The sequence below is a fragment of the Gopherus flavomarginatus genome, chromosome 2, assembly GCF_025201925.1.
Source record: "Gopherus flavomarginatus isolate rGopFla2 chromosome 2, rGopFla2.mat.asm, whole genome shotgun sequence".
Lineage (NCBI taxonomy): Eukaryota > Metazoa > Chordata > Testudines > Testudinidae > Gopherus > Gopherus flavomarginatus.
Genome location: NC_066618.1, coordinates 76513427 through 76527050, shown reverse-complemented (window position 1 = coordinate 76527050; position 13624 = coordinate 76513427). Strand labels below are relative to the sequence as shown.

Sequence of the window (13624 nt, the reverse complement as noted above, 5' to 3'; positions counted from 1 at the left end):
TGAAATTCAAAAGTTTGCGGGGCTTTTCCTGTCAACCTGGCCAGTGCATCTGAGTTCAGATTGCTTTCCAGAGTGGTCACAATGGTGCACTGTGGGATACTGCCCGGAGGCCAATACCGTCGAATTGCGGCCGCACTAACCCTAATCCAACATGGCAATACCTATTTCAGCGCTACTCCCCTCGTCGGGGAGGAGTACAGAAATCGGTTTAAAGAGCCCTTTATATCGATATAAAGGGCTTCGTTGTGTGGACGGGTGCAGGGTTAATTAGGTTTAACGCTACTAAATTTGGTTTAAACGCGCAGTGTAGACCAGGCCTATGAAAGATTCTTGACACCTCTGCCAGCCATGCAGACAGAGAGGTCTATTTAGCACGGTTACTGGTGTGTGAATTAATGGCTAGTTTACTTTATTAGATTAAACATGATTATTATATTTTTGGTAGTGGTAATAATTAGCCTATCCTGTAGAGAGAGGCAGATTGAATCTCCCAAAAAACAATATTTTAAAACTTTGCTAACTCCAAAGAGAGTTATCCCTTTGGCTGATATTTGGTATAGATCCAGGCTCCAATCCTCTCTTATAACTGCAATGGAATCCCACCAACTCTATGCATGTATAAGCATCTGTCTGCATACATAAGAACAGCCATGCTGAGTCAGACCAATGGTCCATCTAGCCCACGGTCTGGTCTTCCAACAGTAGCCAATGCCAGGTGCTTCAGAGGTATTACACTAGAATTATTACACTAGATTTCTCATAGCATGTTTCTTGGTTTTATACGGCCCAGGCACACAGGCCATTCTCTGTTTAAGCATTTCTTCAACTACAATATATTTGCTGATATTTATGGTATGTGTGATGTTGAACTCCATATGCTTTATGAAAATATGCTTATGAATGCAAATATGATGTAAATGAAATATGCTTTATGTAAAAGGTCTCTTGTAAGGTATCATTACAAAGCTTACAATATACCTAGTGTGTTCATCCTATTTGTATGCATGTATCATGCTTGTATCTGAAGCTAGAAATATGAAGTATAAATCTGAGGTTCTATTGTAATTATGCAAACTGTGGGCCATTAATGGTGGTTTAGAATCTTGATGGCTCCCATTGACTAGGACAATTGGTTGTAAATGGTTTATTTACCTACAAGCCTTCCTGTGTACGTGTGGGCCAGCCCGTGGGTAAAGAAGGATGAGATCTCACAGGGACATGTGTAAAACAGATTTATTTGTAGTTTGGATCCTGTTGGGACCTGGGTGTCTGGATGGTGGAGGCAGGAAACCTGCAGAGCTATTTTCACTTAAAGCATGCAGCTTTGGGAAGTTGGCCCAGACCCTGGGTCTGTGTTGCAGCAGGCTAGCGTGTCTGGCTCAACAAGACAGGATTCTGGAGTCCCAAGCTGACAGGAAAATGGGCTCAGAGGTAATCTCAGCACATCAGGTGACAGTCCCACGGGGTCTCTGTGACCGAACCCGTCACAGTATGCACTGAGAACAATCATGGATTTTTTTAAAATGTACAAAATATACATGAAGGAAAACAGAGGAAAAAAATACCTCTCCAATGAAGTATAAAAAACTACATCATTGTACTAGGCGTAGCAGTATTAGTAAAACATGTTTACTTGGCAAATGTATTTAAGATTCTGGACAGAACTCTTGGAGGGATTTCTGTGTTTCACTGGACTGTAGCACTGTGCTTCCAGCTGAAATCCAGCAGATATAATATTGGCCCCTTTCTTAGCGCAATCCCCTCCTTAGCAGAGAGGCTGTGTAGAGCGCCCCTGCCCTGACCCCTCTACACCAGGGTGGATTTTACCAAGAGGGAAGAAAACTTAGAAATAAAAACAGGTTTAATGATATTAATTCCTTCATTGGAAACAATGTAGAAATGGCTCCTTGCTGTGTTAGTCTTGTTAGAATACGTTTTCCAATAGCGAGAGAACATTCAACATCAATCCATTAGCGTTTGACGTGTTTCAGTGGCAGCCATTTGAAACAAAATCAGCCAAAGAGGCATCCAAATGCTAGAACTCAAAGAAAAAAAATGGTCAAAACCAGGGAGGCGGCTCTGTTTATATATCAGTAGGATGAATAATTGCCATATTTCACTGAACTGATACAGATGACTCAATCCTCAGAAACTGCATTTTGTTTTCCAAATAAGATTTTCTGGATTTCCCTTAGGAAAAAAAACTATAGAGAATCTCTTTCACAGTCTTGACACTGAATCAGATTTATCTCCAGTAAGAGTGAAATAATATACGCTACACTCAAAGTTTCAATGTATGTTTATTCACTGTGAGCGAAATTCATCCCTATAAAGGGCCAGCATAGGCACTCCTTACTTAAGTCTCATTTAAACCTTCAAAATAGGACTAGGTAGGACTTAAGTGGTGGAGCAGCCAGATGCTGGCCCTCTCCATAGGGGCGAGTTTCGCCCCACTTCTATATGGCATTTGGCATCCTGATGAATAAATATCGCACACAAAAGGTTTTGATAATTTCTTTGACATTTTATTTTGGTATTATTTGGGGGTCAATGTCCACTGTTCAATGAAGATCAAAGACGGACTTCCTGGATTAGAGTCTCCATTATCGGAGGTTAAATTCTTCTCTTGTATCTTTGTTCCAACTTCTTCCAGTCCCAAAGATTTGCAGATAATATTCTCTTTCAGTTTGTCAGGCAAATTGGTGTCTAACATCTGCAAGCCCTAGCATGCTTCTCCAGGCAGGTTTCCTTTCCCAGGCTCCTGATTTTTCAGTAATACAGTAGAACCTCAAAGTTATGAACACCTCGGGAATGGAGGTAACTCTGAAAAAAACATTATGGTTGTTCTTTCAGAAGTTTACAACTGAACCCTGACTTAATGCAGCTTTGAAACTTTACCATGCAGAAGAAAAATGCTGTTTTAACCATCTTAATTTAAATGAAACTAGCACAGAAACAGTTTCCTTACCTTTTCAAATCTTTTTTTTAAAGTTCCATTTTTTTTAGTAGTTTTAATTTAACACAGTATTGTACTGTATTTGCCTTTTTTTTTTCTTTTTGATCTCTGCTGCTGCCTGATTCTGTACTTCTGGTTCCAAATGAGGTGTGTAGTTGACTGGTCAGTTTGTAACTCTAGTGTTTGTAACTCTGAGGTTCTATTGTATGACGTACCACTTTGTATAAAGTCAGCTGACTTTCCTTTAAACCCCCGTTTTCTAAATATGCTGATTTTTTCTAGTGGGAGAAACATTCAGTTGTATATTTACTTTGACTTCTACAAAATATTTAAAAAGCCTATTCCAGGACTCTAGGCACCTTGGCTAACAATTAAAAATACAATAAGCCCAATACACACAAAAAGGTATGTAGCAGTCTCCACAAAACCAGGAAAGGGAAAAACACCACTACAGCCACAGATATCCCAGCATACAAATCTCGGCCTTTGGTGCAATGCTGCCACCTCAAATCCCTTGGCTTTGCAACAGTCTAAAGAAATGTAATATTGTACAGCACTGACACGAGCATCTGCATTTTAAGAATGCCTTCCCTTTGCTATATCTCAGCACAAGAGCTCTGCTATTGCTCTTCGTTATGCAACTTGATTGCTACTGCCTCATATCACCAGATATACATACATTATGGATTATCCCTCAGAAACAGCTTCAGGATCAACCTTTACCACAGAACATATCTCCTGCCTTTGGTTTCCTTTTCAAGGGTCAACAAATGTCTCAGATTTCCTATATTTTAACAAGGAAACATAGCGTATCAGGGAAATAAAATCCCAGGATCCTCAGTAGGCATTCAGGTGCCTTATTTTGCCATTTTTCCCCTATTTTAAGCAAATATTTTTATTACAATATGTCAGTAAAAACTAAGAGCCAATAAAACTGTATAATTTGCATTGTGGGACTCTTATTAAAGAGGACAACAAGGAACCTTACAACAGTTATTTTAAGGCACAGTTGTTTACAATTCAGTAGCAGGTACATGAGCCCCATATACTGAATAGCTTTTTTTCTTTTTTTTTTCTCCTAGCATGGTAATAATGTGTATAGGTAAAATTTAAGGTTAAAATTTTAATTAGAGTTGCCACCCATCTGGCTTTAACCCAGACAGTCTAGTTTTGGGCTTGTGTATCCAGGTGCCATTTAGAGTTGCCAGGTGCCCTTTTTTTTTTTTTTAAACCAGGAAGTCCAGTCGATAAGGGGACCTGACAGTGTCCAGTCAGATGTACTGACTAGACACCAAAAGTCCGGTTACCGTGGGGTGGGGAGAGGTACCGAGTCATTAACCCACGCCAGTCCCTGCTCAGCCAGGGCCGTCTCCTATCTGCAGGAAGGCTCCAGCTGCTTCCATCCTAGCCCTGAAGCAGAGGGAGCCCAGCTGAGGGAGGGAAGTGGAGATGATCCAGTGTCTGACAGGGGTAGGGGGCGAGAGGAGCAAGCGAGGGCGATGAGCCCTTGGAGGAAGAGGGGAAGGGCATGACATTGAGGGAGGAGGCACAGAAGGGGTGGGGCTTTGGGGAAGAGGCAGGGCAATGGCTTAGGGGCCTGATTACTAGCAATTAGAAAGGTGGCAACCCTAGTTTTAATCCACTAAATTCCTTAAAGTGAATATTCAAATTTACAGGTAGAGTTTATTTTTTTAGGAGTCTGAGAGCCCTATCCCGCCTAGTCAGGAATGGTGGACCAGCAGTAATAAGAAAGAGGATGAATAATGGCTTAGGTGCATTGAGAGGACTAGCAAACTAGTGCATTTACTATGTATCTAATACTACTCTTGAGGGAAGAAAACATTATTACGCATACAGAATGGGTATTGTTGGAGTTTATGCTAAACCACAAACTCCTCACAACAACCCCCCTTCATGTTGATATAGGACAATTCACCGAAGGCGGTATTTCATCCAATTGCATGTTCCCATCTAATTGGGTCTTAAAGCAAGCAAATTGCTGGGAGATTTCAAATGTGACTCTCACAAAACCTCTGAAAAACATAATCCAGTGACCTCCAGATACAATCATTATTAAATTATGTCAATGGAATTGAACCAGGTTGCCAGACTTCTTTAAAGAAATACAGATGCAACAAACTTTCATTAAATTCAGTCATTTAACTCCTCCAAACAGACCCACTAGGCTATTAAATGAAGAGTATTTCAAGGCACATTAATAGGCAATTATCCAGTGCACCACAGATTAAGGCATCTTCCTGATTGCTATAGAACTCAAACTCTGTTTGCTTATAAAGTTCTTAAGGGAATGCAACAGGCTATATAGAACATCACAGAATAACTTCCATACAGAACACAGTTCTCAAGAACACTGATGAGCCAGCAGATAAATAAGCATTGAAGTAAACCAAACCAACTCTTGGCATTTGCACACACGGGGTAGGCAACCTATGGCACGCAAGCTGCTTTTCAGTGGCACTTGCACTGCCTGGGTCCTGGCCACCTGTCCAGGAGCTCGGCATTTTAATTTAATTTTAAATGAAGCTTCTTAAACATTTAAAAAACTTATTTACATACAACAATAGTTTAGTTATATATAATAGACTTATAGAAAGAGACTTTCTAAAAAAGTTAAATGGCATGCGAAACCTTAAATTAGAGTGAATAAATGAAGACTCAGCACACCACTTCTGAAAGGTTGCTGACCCCGCACTACACAGACTGAATAACACCATCACAACACAGGGAAAGAAAGCAGAAAAAAAAAACTTGCTCTTACCTTTGCCATCTGGGCCTGAACGCCATTTGCTTTAAGAGATGCTACCGCTTTCTGTGCTGCTGCTGGACTGTCAAAATCTACAAAACCATAGCCTAAAAAAAAATGCAGAAGTCTTTGTTAATATCTATAAAAAAACTCCCATTTTTTGTCAAACTCTTCTCAGATTCTTCTAACTGACTCCTCTCCTGACACTCAGCAGCCGCCACGTCTGTATTCTTTTCATCTTCACTTTCCTTAAATCAATGGTACTTAAAGAAATGGCTATTCTCTATCAAGGACTGCTTCAGGGAGCTCTCTCTGAGCACCCAGCAAGGCTAGACATGGGGAGATAATCTTTCACTTTTAAAATGGCTGCTTTACAGCCCAGTTATTTTCAATAGCTTGGTTTATCAAATTAGTCAGCTGGTTTGTACAATACACTTCCTATTATTACCCTTCCCTCGCTCCCCCTCTGCCCACCACACAGCCCCTGGCAATCCTTTCTTCTTTGGTGACCAGGGCTGGGAGTTTCAAAGAAACATAAGAGCATTAAGCATCAGCTCCTATTGAATTACAGACTTTTACATTCAGATATTGAAGTGCCTATAGGTGCATATAGGTACCTAGGGAGATTTACAAAAGCTCCCAATACTTTTAAAAATCTGCCCCAGGGCTCTTAACTCCCTTAGAATCCTTTGACAATATTCCAGCCCACATCTTGCTAAGAGGTTACAACACAGGTATATACTTCTTGGAGAGAGTTTGCAACCACAGCTCACCTCCCTGCAGACTGCAGGGCTGAAACTGAATTGCCTGTAAGCTTTAATAATATTAGCACTAGCATGTTTGTAGCATAAAAGCTCCTCTGCCATCATCTCCATTTACTAGGTCAATAAGTACCCTACAGTAGGCAGCCACAAATATGTGGCTTTCCTGCAGTATCAGGTTTTTTTATTTCTTTTGTCAGCCTTTCCCCTGTTAATGTGTGACCACCTCCGCCTTTCCCCTATTAATGTTCTCCACCCCACGCCACCAAAAAGAGTATGTGAACACCTCACCACCCAAAACCTGAAGACTCTTTTGAGGTGCATGCCTCACTCTAGGCAATGGTTAGTCCAATGTAAAAAGAACCTGTCACCCAAAGTTTCTCTCACACTAAAATCTTATTTGCCAAGTTTTAAGCTTTAAAAAAATGAAACAAAAACAGCCAAGATAGTTACTACAAAAAAACAAACAAAAAAACCCCACACCACTAAGAAACTAAAGAAGGATTTTGAGACATTGCTTTAATAACGTCCTCCATTCCTGAATCTCTCTGTTCTGTTTTCTCCTAATCTTTTTACTTTTATTATTATTATTATTATTATTATTATTTAGAACATCAGTACACCTCTAGGGAAGCCTTTGGAACAATGGTGCATTGTGACAGTATGCTCCACAACATTGCCATGAAAAAGTGCAACAGAATTCAATTATCACTTTGGTTTTTGTTTTTAATTAACTATCTAATTTTCTCCCCTCTGGTTCCTCCTCTTCCCTTTCACTCAGCATGTTATGCGACAATGAACTTGTTACACACAGCAGTGCACTTCACAATGCTCTCAAAAATGCTCTGCAGAGTAGCTGTGAAGTTTATATTTCTAACTCACTATGAAAGCCTAGTACATGAAGACACATGGTTTTTCCTTGGATTTCCACAGAGCCTTTGTTTGTGGGGTGAGACAAGTGCACAAACTCAGAGTCAAGGAGAGGAAATGGAGAATAGTTCCTGGGAGGGAACAAGAGCAGACGTAACTTCACAGTCTCACAATACAAGTCACCCTGACTTGACTAAAGCTGCCAAAAGACCCTGAAGCCCACCAGGAAGCCAGATACCACCATGAAAGCTTAGACAGATTGGGTATTGGAATGGCCTGGAATGAGTATGGGAATCAACTTATTCTTAGGCGGTGGAGTACTTGTTATTGATAGAAGATTGCCTCTTGCTCTCTATCTCAACATGTTCATGTCTTTGTGCAGGGGAGAAATGCTAAAACTATCTTTTAGATGTTGACACTGTCAAAACTGGGAATGGCAGAACTGGAGATTTAAAGTACCGTAGGTTTATACTGCAGGATTCATATGTGCAAGGTAAGTGATTTTGAATAAGACTTTCTACACAATGTTATACAGAAAAGCGTGTGCATCCGATTTAGGTCTACCAGTAAATTTACATTAGCATCTCTAGGTTTGGGATGTTTTGAGAGAACACACTATAGATAGCAGGTATATGTAATATAGTCAATCAATCAAAAGATATAAGTCAGTCCACAAGGTTTAATTGTATAAATAGCTTCTATATGCTTATTCTAATGGTCACAAAATACCCGAGTGTGGTCATAGAACCATATCCTCCCATTAAAATCAATAAGGCAAAAACTGTATGCCTTTGGCCAGAGCCAGTTGTTCATTATATATACTTTCATTAATTATGTTAGTTTAATTGTGAAGTAGTTATTGTTCCATCCCTCCAATTAATTCACATTCCAAGTAGTCCTCTTATCTTCACCTCTCAACGTCCCTCCACCCCACACAGAACATCAGGGAAAAACTGCAAGGCTGACAAGCAATCCAAAGAGCAATCACCTACAAGCCATGTTCCCAGGTTGCTTCAGCATTCAAGCATCCTTACCAGAGTTTGCAATGCTATGCAGCATAACGGCAGACACATTAATATCCTTCTCACCACTTATGTTGGCTGTTAAAATGTAGGGTATGTCTACATTACAAGCACTACAGCAGCACAGCTATGGTGCTGCAGCTATGCCACAGTGTAGACATTTGCTACAGTGACAGAAGGGATTTTTCCATCACTGTAGTAAATCCACTCCCTCAAAAGGCAGTAGCTATATCGATGGATACTGACCCTACTGGCATGGGAGGCAAGTTTGTAGAAGTTTTGGTGATGCCCAGAACCGCCCCCCAACTCTGCCCCCCCCAACTCCGCCCCCTCAAACTCCGCCTCCACCTGCCTAAGGCTCTGGGTGGGGTTTCAGGGAGGAGGTCTGGGGTGTAGGTCCTGGGCTGGGGATTAGGGTGCAGGAGGGGTGCAGGCTTTGGGAAGGAGTTTGGGTGCTGGGTGCAGGCTCCGGGCTGGGGCACAGGGTGGGTGTGCAGGAGAGGGTGAGGGCTGCAGGCTTTGGGATGGAGTTTGGGTGCAGGCTCTGGGCTGGTGGTGGGGGTGTAGGAAGGGGTGAGGGGTGCAGGCTCTGGGAAGGAGTTTGGGTGCTGGGTGCAGGCTCTGGGCTAGGGCAGGGGGTGGGTGTGCAGGAGGGGGTGAGGGGTGCAGGCTTTGGGACGGAGTTTGGGTGCAGGCTTGTCTGGGGGTGGGGGTGTAGGAAGGAGGAGGTGGTGCACGCTGAGGCAGAGGATCAGGCTGCAGGGGAATGAGGGTTAGGGCTGAGGATAAGGGGTTCATGATGCGGGGGGGCTCAGAGCTGCGGCAGAGGCTAAGGGTGTGGGGGGATGAGGGCTCTGGCTGGGGCAGAGGATTCAGGTGCAGAGGGATGAGGGCTCCAGCTGGGGCAGAGGATCAGGGTTCAGGGGGATGAGGGTTGGGGCTGAGGATGAGGGTTTGGGGCATTGGAGAGGCTCAGGGCTAGGGCAGGGTAAGGGCAGCCTGCCTTGCCATTAGCGGATGGCAGGTGCTAGGACCCTGGGGCAGCAGACAGCAGTTCTGCCGGGAGCCAATCTCTGGCAGCGTGAACAGGCAAGGACACGGCGGAGGCGGGACGCAGGGGGAGGGGTGGAAGGCGGAGGCCGGGACCCGCTCCAGGCAGGGACACGGAGGGGGGTGGTGGTGGGGGGAGACCCGTGGGGGCCAGGGCCGGGGCCCGATCCAGGCAGGGCCAAGGGAGAGACCCAGCTCCAAATATTGCTGGAGCAGGGCACCCGGCCCTGAATATTCCTGGAGCCCGGGCACCTTGAGCCCATATAACCCGCCGCCTATGCCTACTGGTGTCTACACTGGGGCTTAGGTTGGCCTAACTACAACTCTCAGGGTGTGAATTTTAGGTGTAGACCAGGCCTCAGTGACTATGCTGGTCTATTTCACTTTTGTTTATAAATGTAATCACAGTTTCATTTTCTAGTGTCATGCACTCACAAAGTAAAGTGACTGTATATATTTTATAGAAACACCCTTCCTCTTTTACCCCCACATTCCATTCCCTACCTTTTTGCTCCTAGCTATAAACTTGGACAGTCAGCTCTCTATTTATTTCCTATGCTATTAAGCACCTAGTAAAATGGGGCTCTGATGATTAATTAGGACTCCTAGCTACTACTGTCATATAAAAATGAAGCAACAATAATAACGCAACAAACACAACAAATCTATTTTCACTGTTTTTTTTAAATCTCATTCCTTTTTGCTTTTAATATACTCTAATTAAAAAATAAACAAACCACCTACTAAGAAGTTTCCTTAAAGGCTAAGGACCAAATTCATCCCTGTTAAGTTCTTTGACTTCGGTGTAGTTACACCAGGGTGATTTTGGCCCTCCAACACTAGAACTAAATTGGTGGGTGCCTGGTTTTATAGAATGACACAAACTACTAGCATGTAAATGCAATCACAAACAACAAGACGATACTATCCATAATCATTGCCAATCCTTTCCTCTGAGAAATAAAATGACTGTAATTTTCTTTGGCTTGATGCCATCAAAGCTAAATAATTACGTTTAAGGAATACAAACGGTGAGCCTGTACCTATGGGGGGACGAAACAGCTAAGCATCAGCAAACATAAGTTTATGGGTTGCTTCAGTAAGCACTACCTGAACACACAGGCAGACACTAAACATCTATGTCTCCTATAACCTAAACAGCTGGGGGCCTCCTGGTCTCAGTTTCTCAATTCCATAATTAAGCTTGGCAGCAGGTTCAAATGAATTTAAACTGAATGTCACTGTTTCCTCAACAAATCCCTCATCCTTGTTTTTCTTACTTGTCAGAAGAAGACCAGCAGAACAGCAATTAGTGGTAAGCAGTGCAGTGAAAAAGAACCAAATATACACTAATTAGGTCACTCGCCAAACACATTCATTTCATTGGCAGATTTAATCAATGTTTTCCTGAAATGCCTTAAATCTCCAAGGCTAATTTAAAGTTTTGTTATTATTGTTGCTTTAAACACAGATGGGATGCCTGGGGATTTTCAATTGCTTTTTCCAAAACCATTTCTAAATAACAACCTCTTCAAATACTGCCCCATTAATATTTAGGTTCTGGTTTTAGGAAATGGGCTACATTTTGTGCCTACAAATACACTGTGCCTTTAAAACACTGCAGGTACACCACTACCCCGATATAATGCAACCTGATATAAGGCGGGTTCACATACAGGGCGATAAAGCTCTGACATGCTGCTCTGAGCAGCATGTTAAGAGTGCTGGGCCAGGCCAGGGCTGAGGGGTTCGATAAGGGGCAGAGGGTCTTGGGGGCGGTCAGGGGCTGCCCCCACAGGGTCTGGGGGCAGGAGCTGTGGGAGAGCACTTTTGGGGGCCCTGCAGTCCCAAAGTGGCCCGGGGGATTAGAGGGGGGCCAGGAGCAGCCCGCTCTGCTTCCCTCACCCCAGCCCCAGCCATATTGCTCGGGGGAGGGGACTTAGGGGAAGGGATCTCCCCTGCACTCACCAGCAGCAGTGAAAGTGGAGCAGCCCGGCCCCAGCCTGCTCCACTCCACCAGCTCCCAGCTGCAGCACTCCACTTCCTGCCACAGGTGAGTATGGGGGGCAGCTTTTCCCCAACCTCCCTGCATTCACCTGCGGTGCAAAGCAGAGTGCTGCGGTGGGGAGGTGGCAGAGTGGGGCGGGCTGGGGCCGTGTCACTCAGCTTCCTGCCACCAGTGAATGCACTCACCGGTGGCGGGAAGCGGAGCAGCCAAGCGCCAGCCAGCTCCATTCTGCCAGCTCCCAGCCGTGGCGCTCCACTTCCCGCCGGGCAGGTGAGTGCAGGACCTTTCCCCAGCCGCCCCCCAGCGACACGGCTGGGGCCGGGACAAGAAAAGCAGAGCAGGCCGCGGCCACGGTGCTCCACTTCCCGGCGCAGGTGAGTGTGGAGGGTGGGGCATCCTTTCCACAACCTGACCGCACTCACCGATGGCGGGAAGCGGAGCGCCGCAGCTGGGAGGCGGCAGAGTGGAGTAGGCTGGGGCCGGGCTGCTCTGCTTTCACCGCTGCCGGTGAGTGCCTGACAGAGGGCAGGGGTGGATAGGGGTCGGAGTAGTCAGGGGACATGGGGGTTGGGTAGGGGGTGTGGTCCTGGGCGTGATTAAGGACGGGGGTCTCTGGAGGGGGTGGTCAGGGAACAAGGGCGGGCCAAAGCAAGTTTGTTATAACACGGTCTCACCTATAATGCGGTGAGATTTTTTATCTCCCGAGGACCATGTTATATCGGGGTAGAGGTGTATATTTTATGTCTCTTCTATGTCAAACTATGGATTGTCCCCATAAATCAGGTAGCTAGACAAAACTCTAAGCATTACAAGAGACTACCCACAATTAACTCACAAGTGGGAACCAAATACAAGTATTCTCCCATCGGTGCACAAATACAGTTCCCATCAAGTCTCTTGGGATTTTTGCACATACACTGGTATGAGAGTAGATCTGCTTGCATTTAAAAATCTCCGTCTGGTGTGTTACGTAGTATTTTGCTAATTCTGGGAGCTATGTTACTAATTGTAGTTCTAAGGGCCCAATGGGAGTAGAGAATGGTCAGCACTCTATAAGGTCAGTTCCCAAATGCGTATCACAGCAAAGGTCTATGTAGTATTTTTTCAGCATTTCTTCATGGGCAGGTTGCACTGCAGACTCAGATTCTGTTTGAAATCCTTGGGCTAAACTATAGTGTTCAGCAAAAATCCTGCTGTTGGCAGGTGGGCGGGGGAGTTGAATGGACCAAGTACACAAACAGGCCACAGGACAAGTGTTGTTTTTTGCAAAGAAACATACAGAGCTGCGCTGCTGCAGAGGGAGCATCAGGAAGATTTCTACTTCAGGGAGATAGAATTTCTACCTCTCCCAGAGCTCCCCAAATGCTCAGGGAGTGGAAGAATAATGCACCACAGACCTTTAAAATGTGCAGTTTACTCTTCCCAATTCGAATGCTCATGTCTGCTGCATACATGGGGAGGTAGCACTGGCTCCCCCCACTACCTTTTTCAGTGAGATACTCTCAGGAACAGAACAGATGACAATTCAGGACAGCCCTTATGAAGTCAAGCAAAGGGGAGGTGACTCCTTACACCCTCCCCCTTACATAGTAGCACAAGGACTAGCTATTTAACTCTATGTTTCTGCAGAAAGGAACCTGTTTTCCAGGAAAGTTATAGGCTCTTCAAGCCTAACAAGTCTGGACTTTTTCTTTTATCTTTTTTTAAAACATCATCAATAAAATCAGAATGGGAGTAAACAAACAAAATAAAAATACAAAACCGTATGTCAATGTAACATTAAAGTCACAAACTGAAAGCTTAAAAACTAAGGAAATGACCAAGTGAAGGTTCTCAAAATAATGCTAATTCATCCACATTGCACCTATGTAATGTAAATTAAAAATGTGTGCCTGAATACTAATATTTGTTGTTCTATGTGCTCCACAAAAATAGATGTGCAAAATGTCTGTACTAAGGTTACTCTGAAAAACGTAACTCTTTAATTTCCTGACTTTCCACCCTTTACATTCATGGATGAAATCCTGGCCTCACTGAAGTCAATCCCAAAACTCCCAGAAAACCTCTGAATAGAAAAAAAAATGTGATTTAGGCTGCAAGTTTTGGCAATGATAGTTTTACAGTTGACCACATAATTGTCGTACTGCCCCCTGGTCCATACATCCACTGCACTGAATGAGGCAGAGGAGCTAT

At 44.0% G+C, this 13624-nt stretch overlaps 1 protein-coding gene across 8 annotated transcripts in view; it reads right to left on the bottom strand.

Moving 5' to 3' along the window:
• Positions 1 to 13624, bottom strand: part of RBMS3 (RNA binding motif single stranded interacting protein 3) — a 977979-nt gene that overhangs the window by 346987 nt on the left and 617368 nt on the right. For all 8 annotated transcript variants that reach the window (XM_050938458.1, XM_050938456.1, XM_050938457.1 and 5 more), the window contains one exon: positions 5736 to 5827. In XM_050938458.1, coding sequence (XP_050794415.1) covers positions 5736 to 5827 — 92 coding nt within the window. The remainder of the gene's footprint in view (positions 1 to 5735; positions 5828 to 13624) is intronic.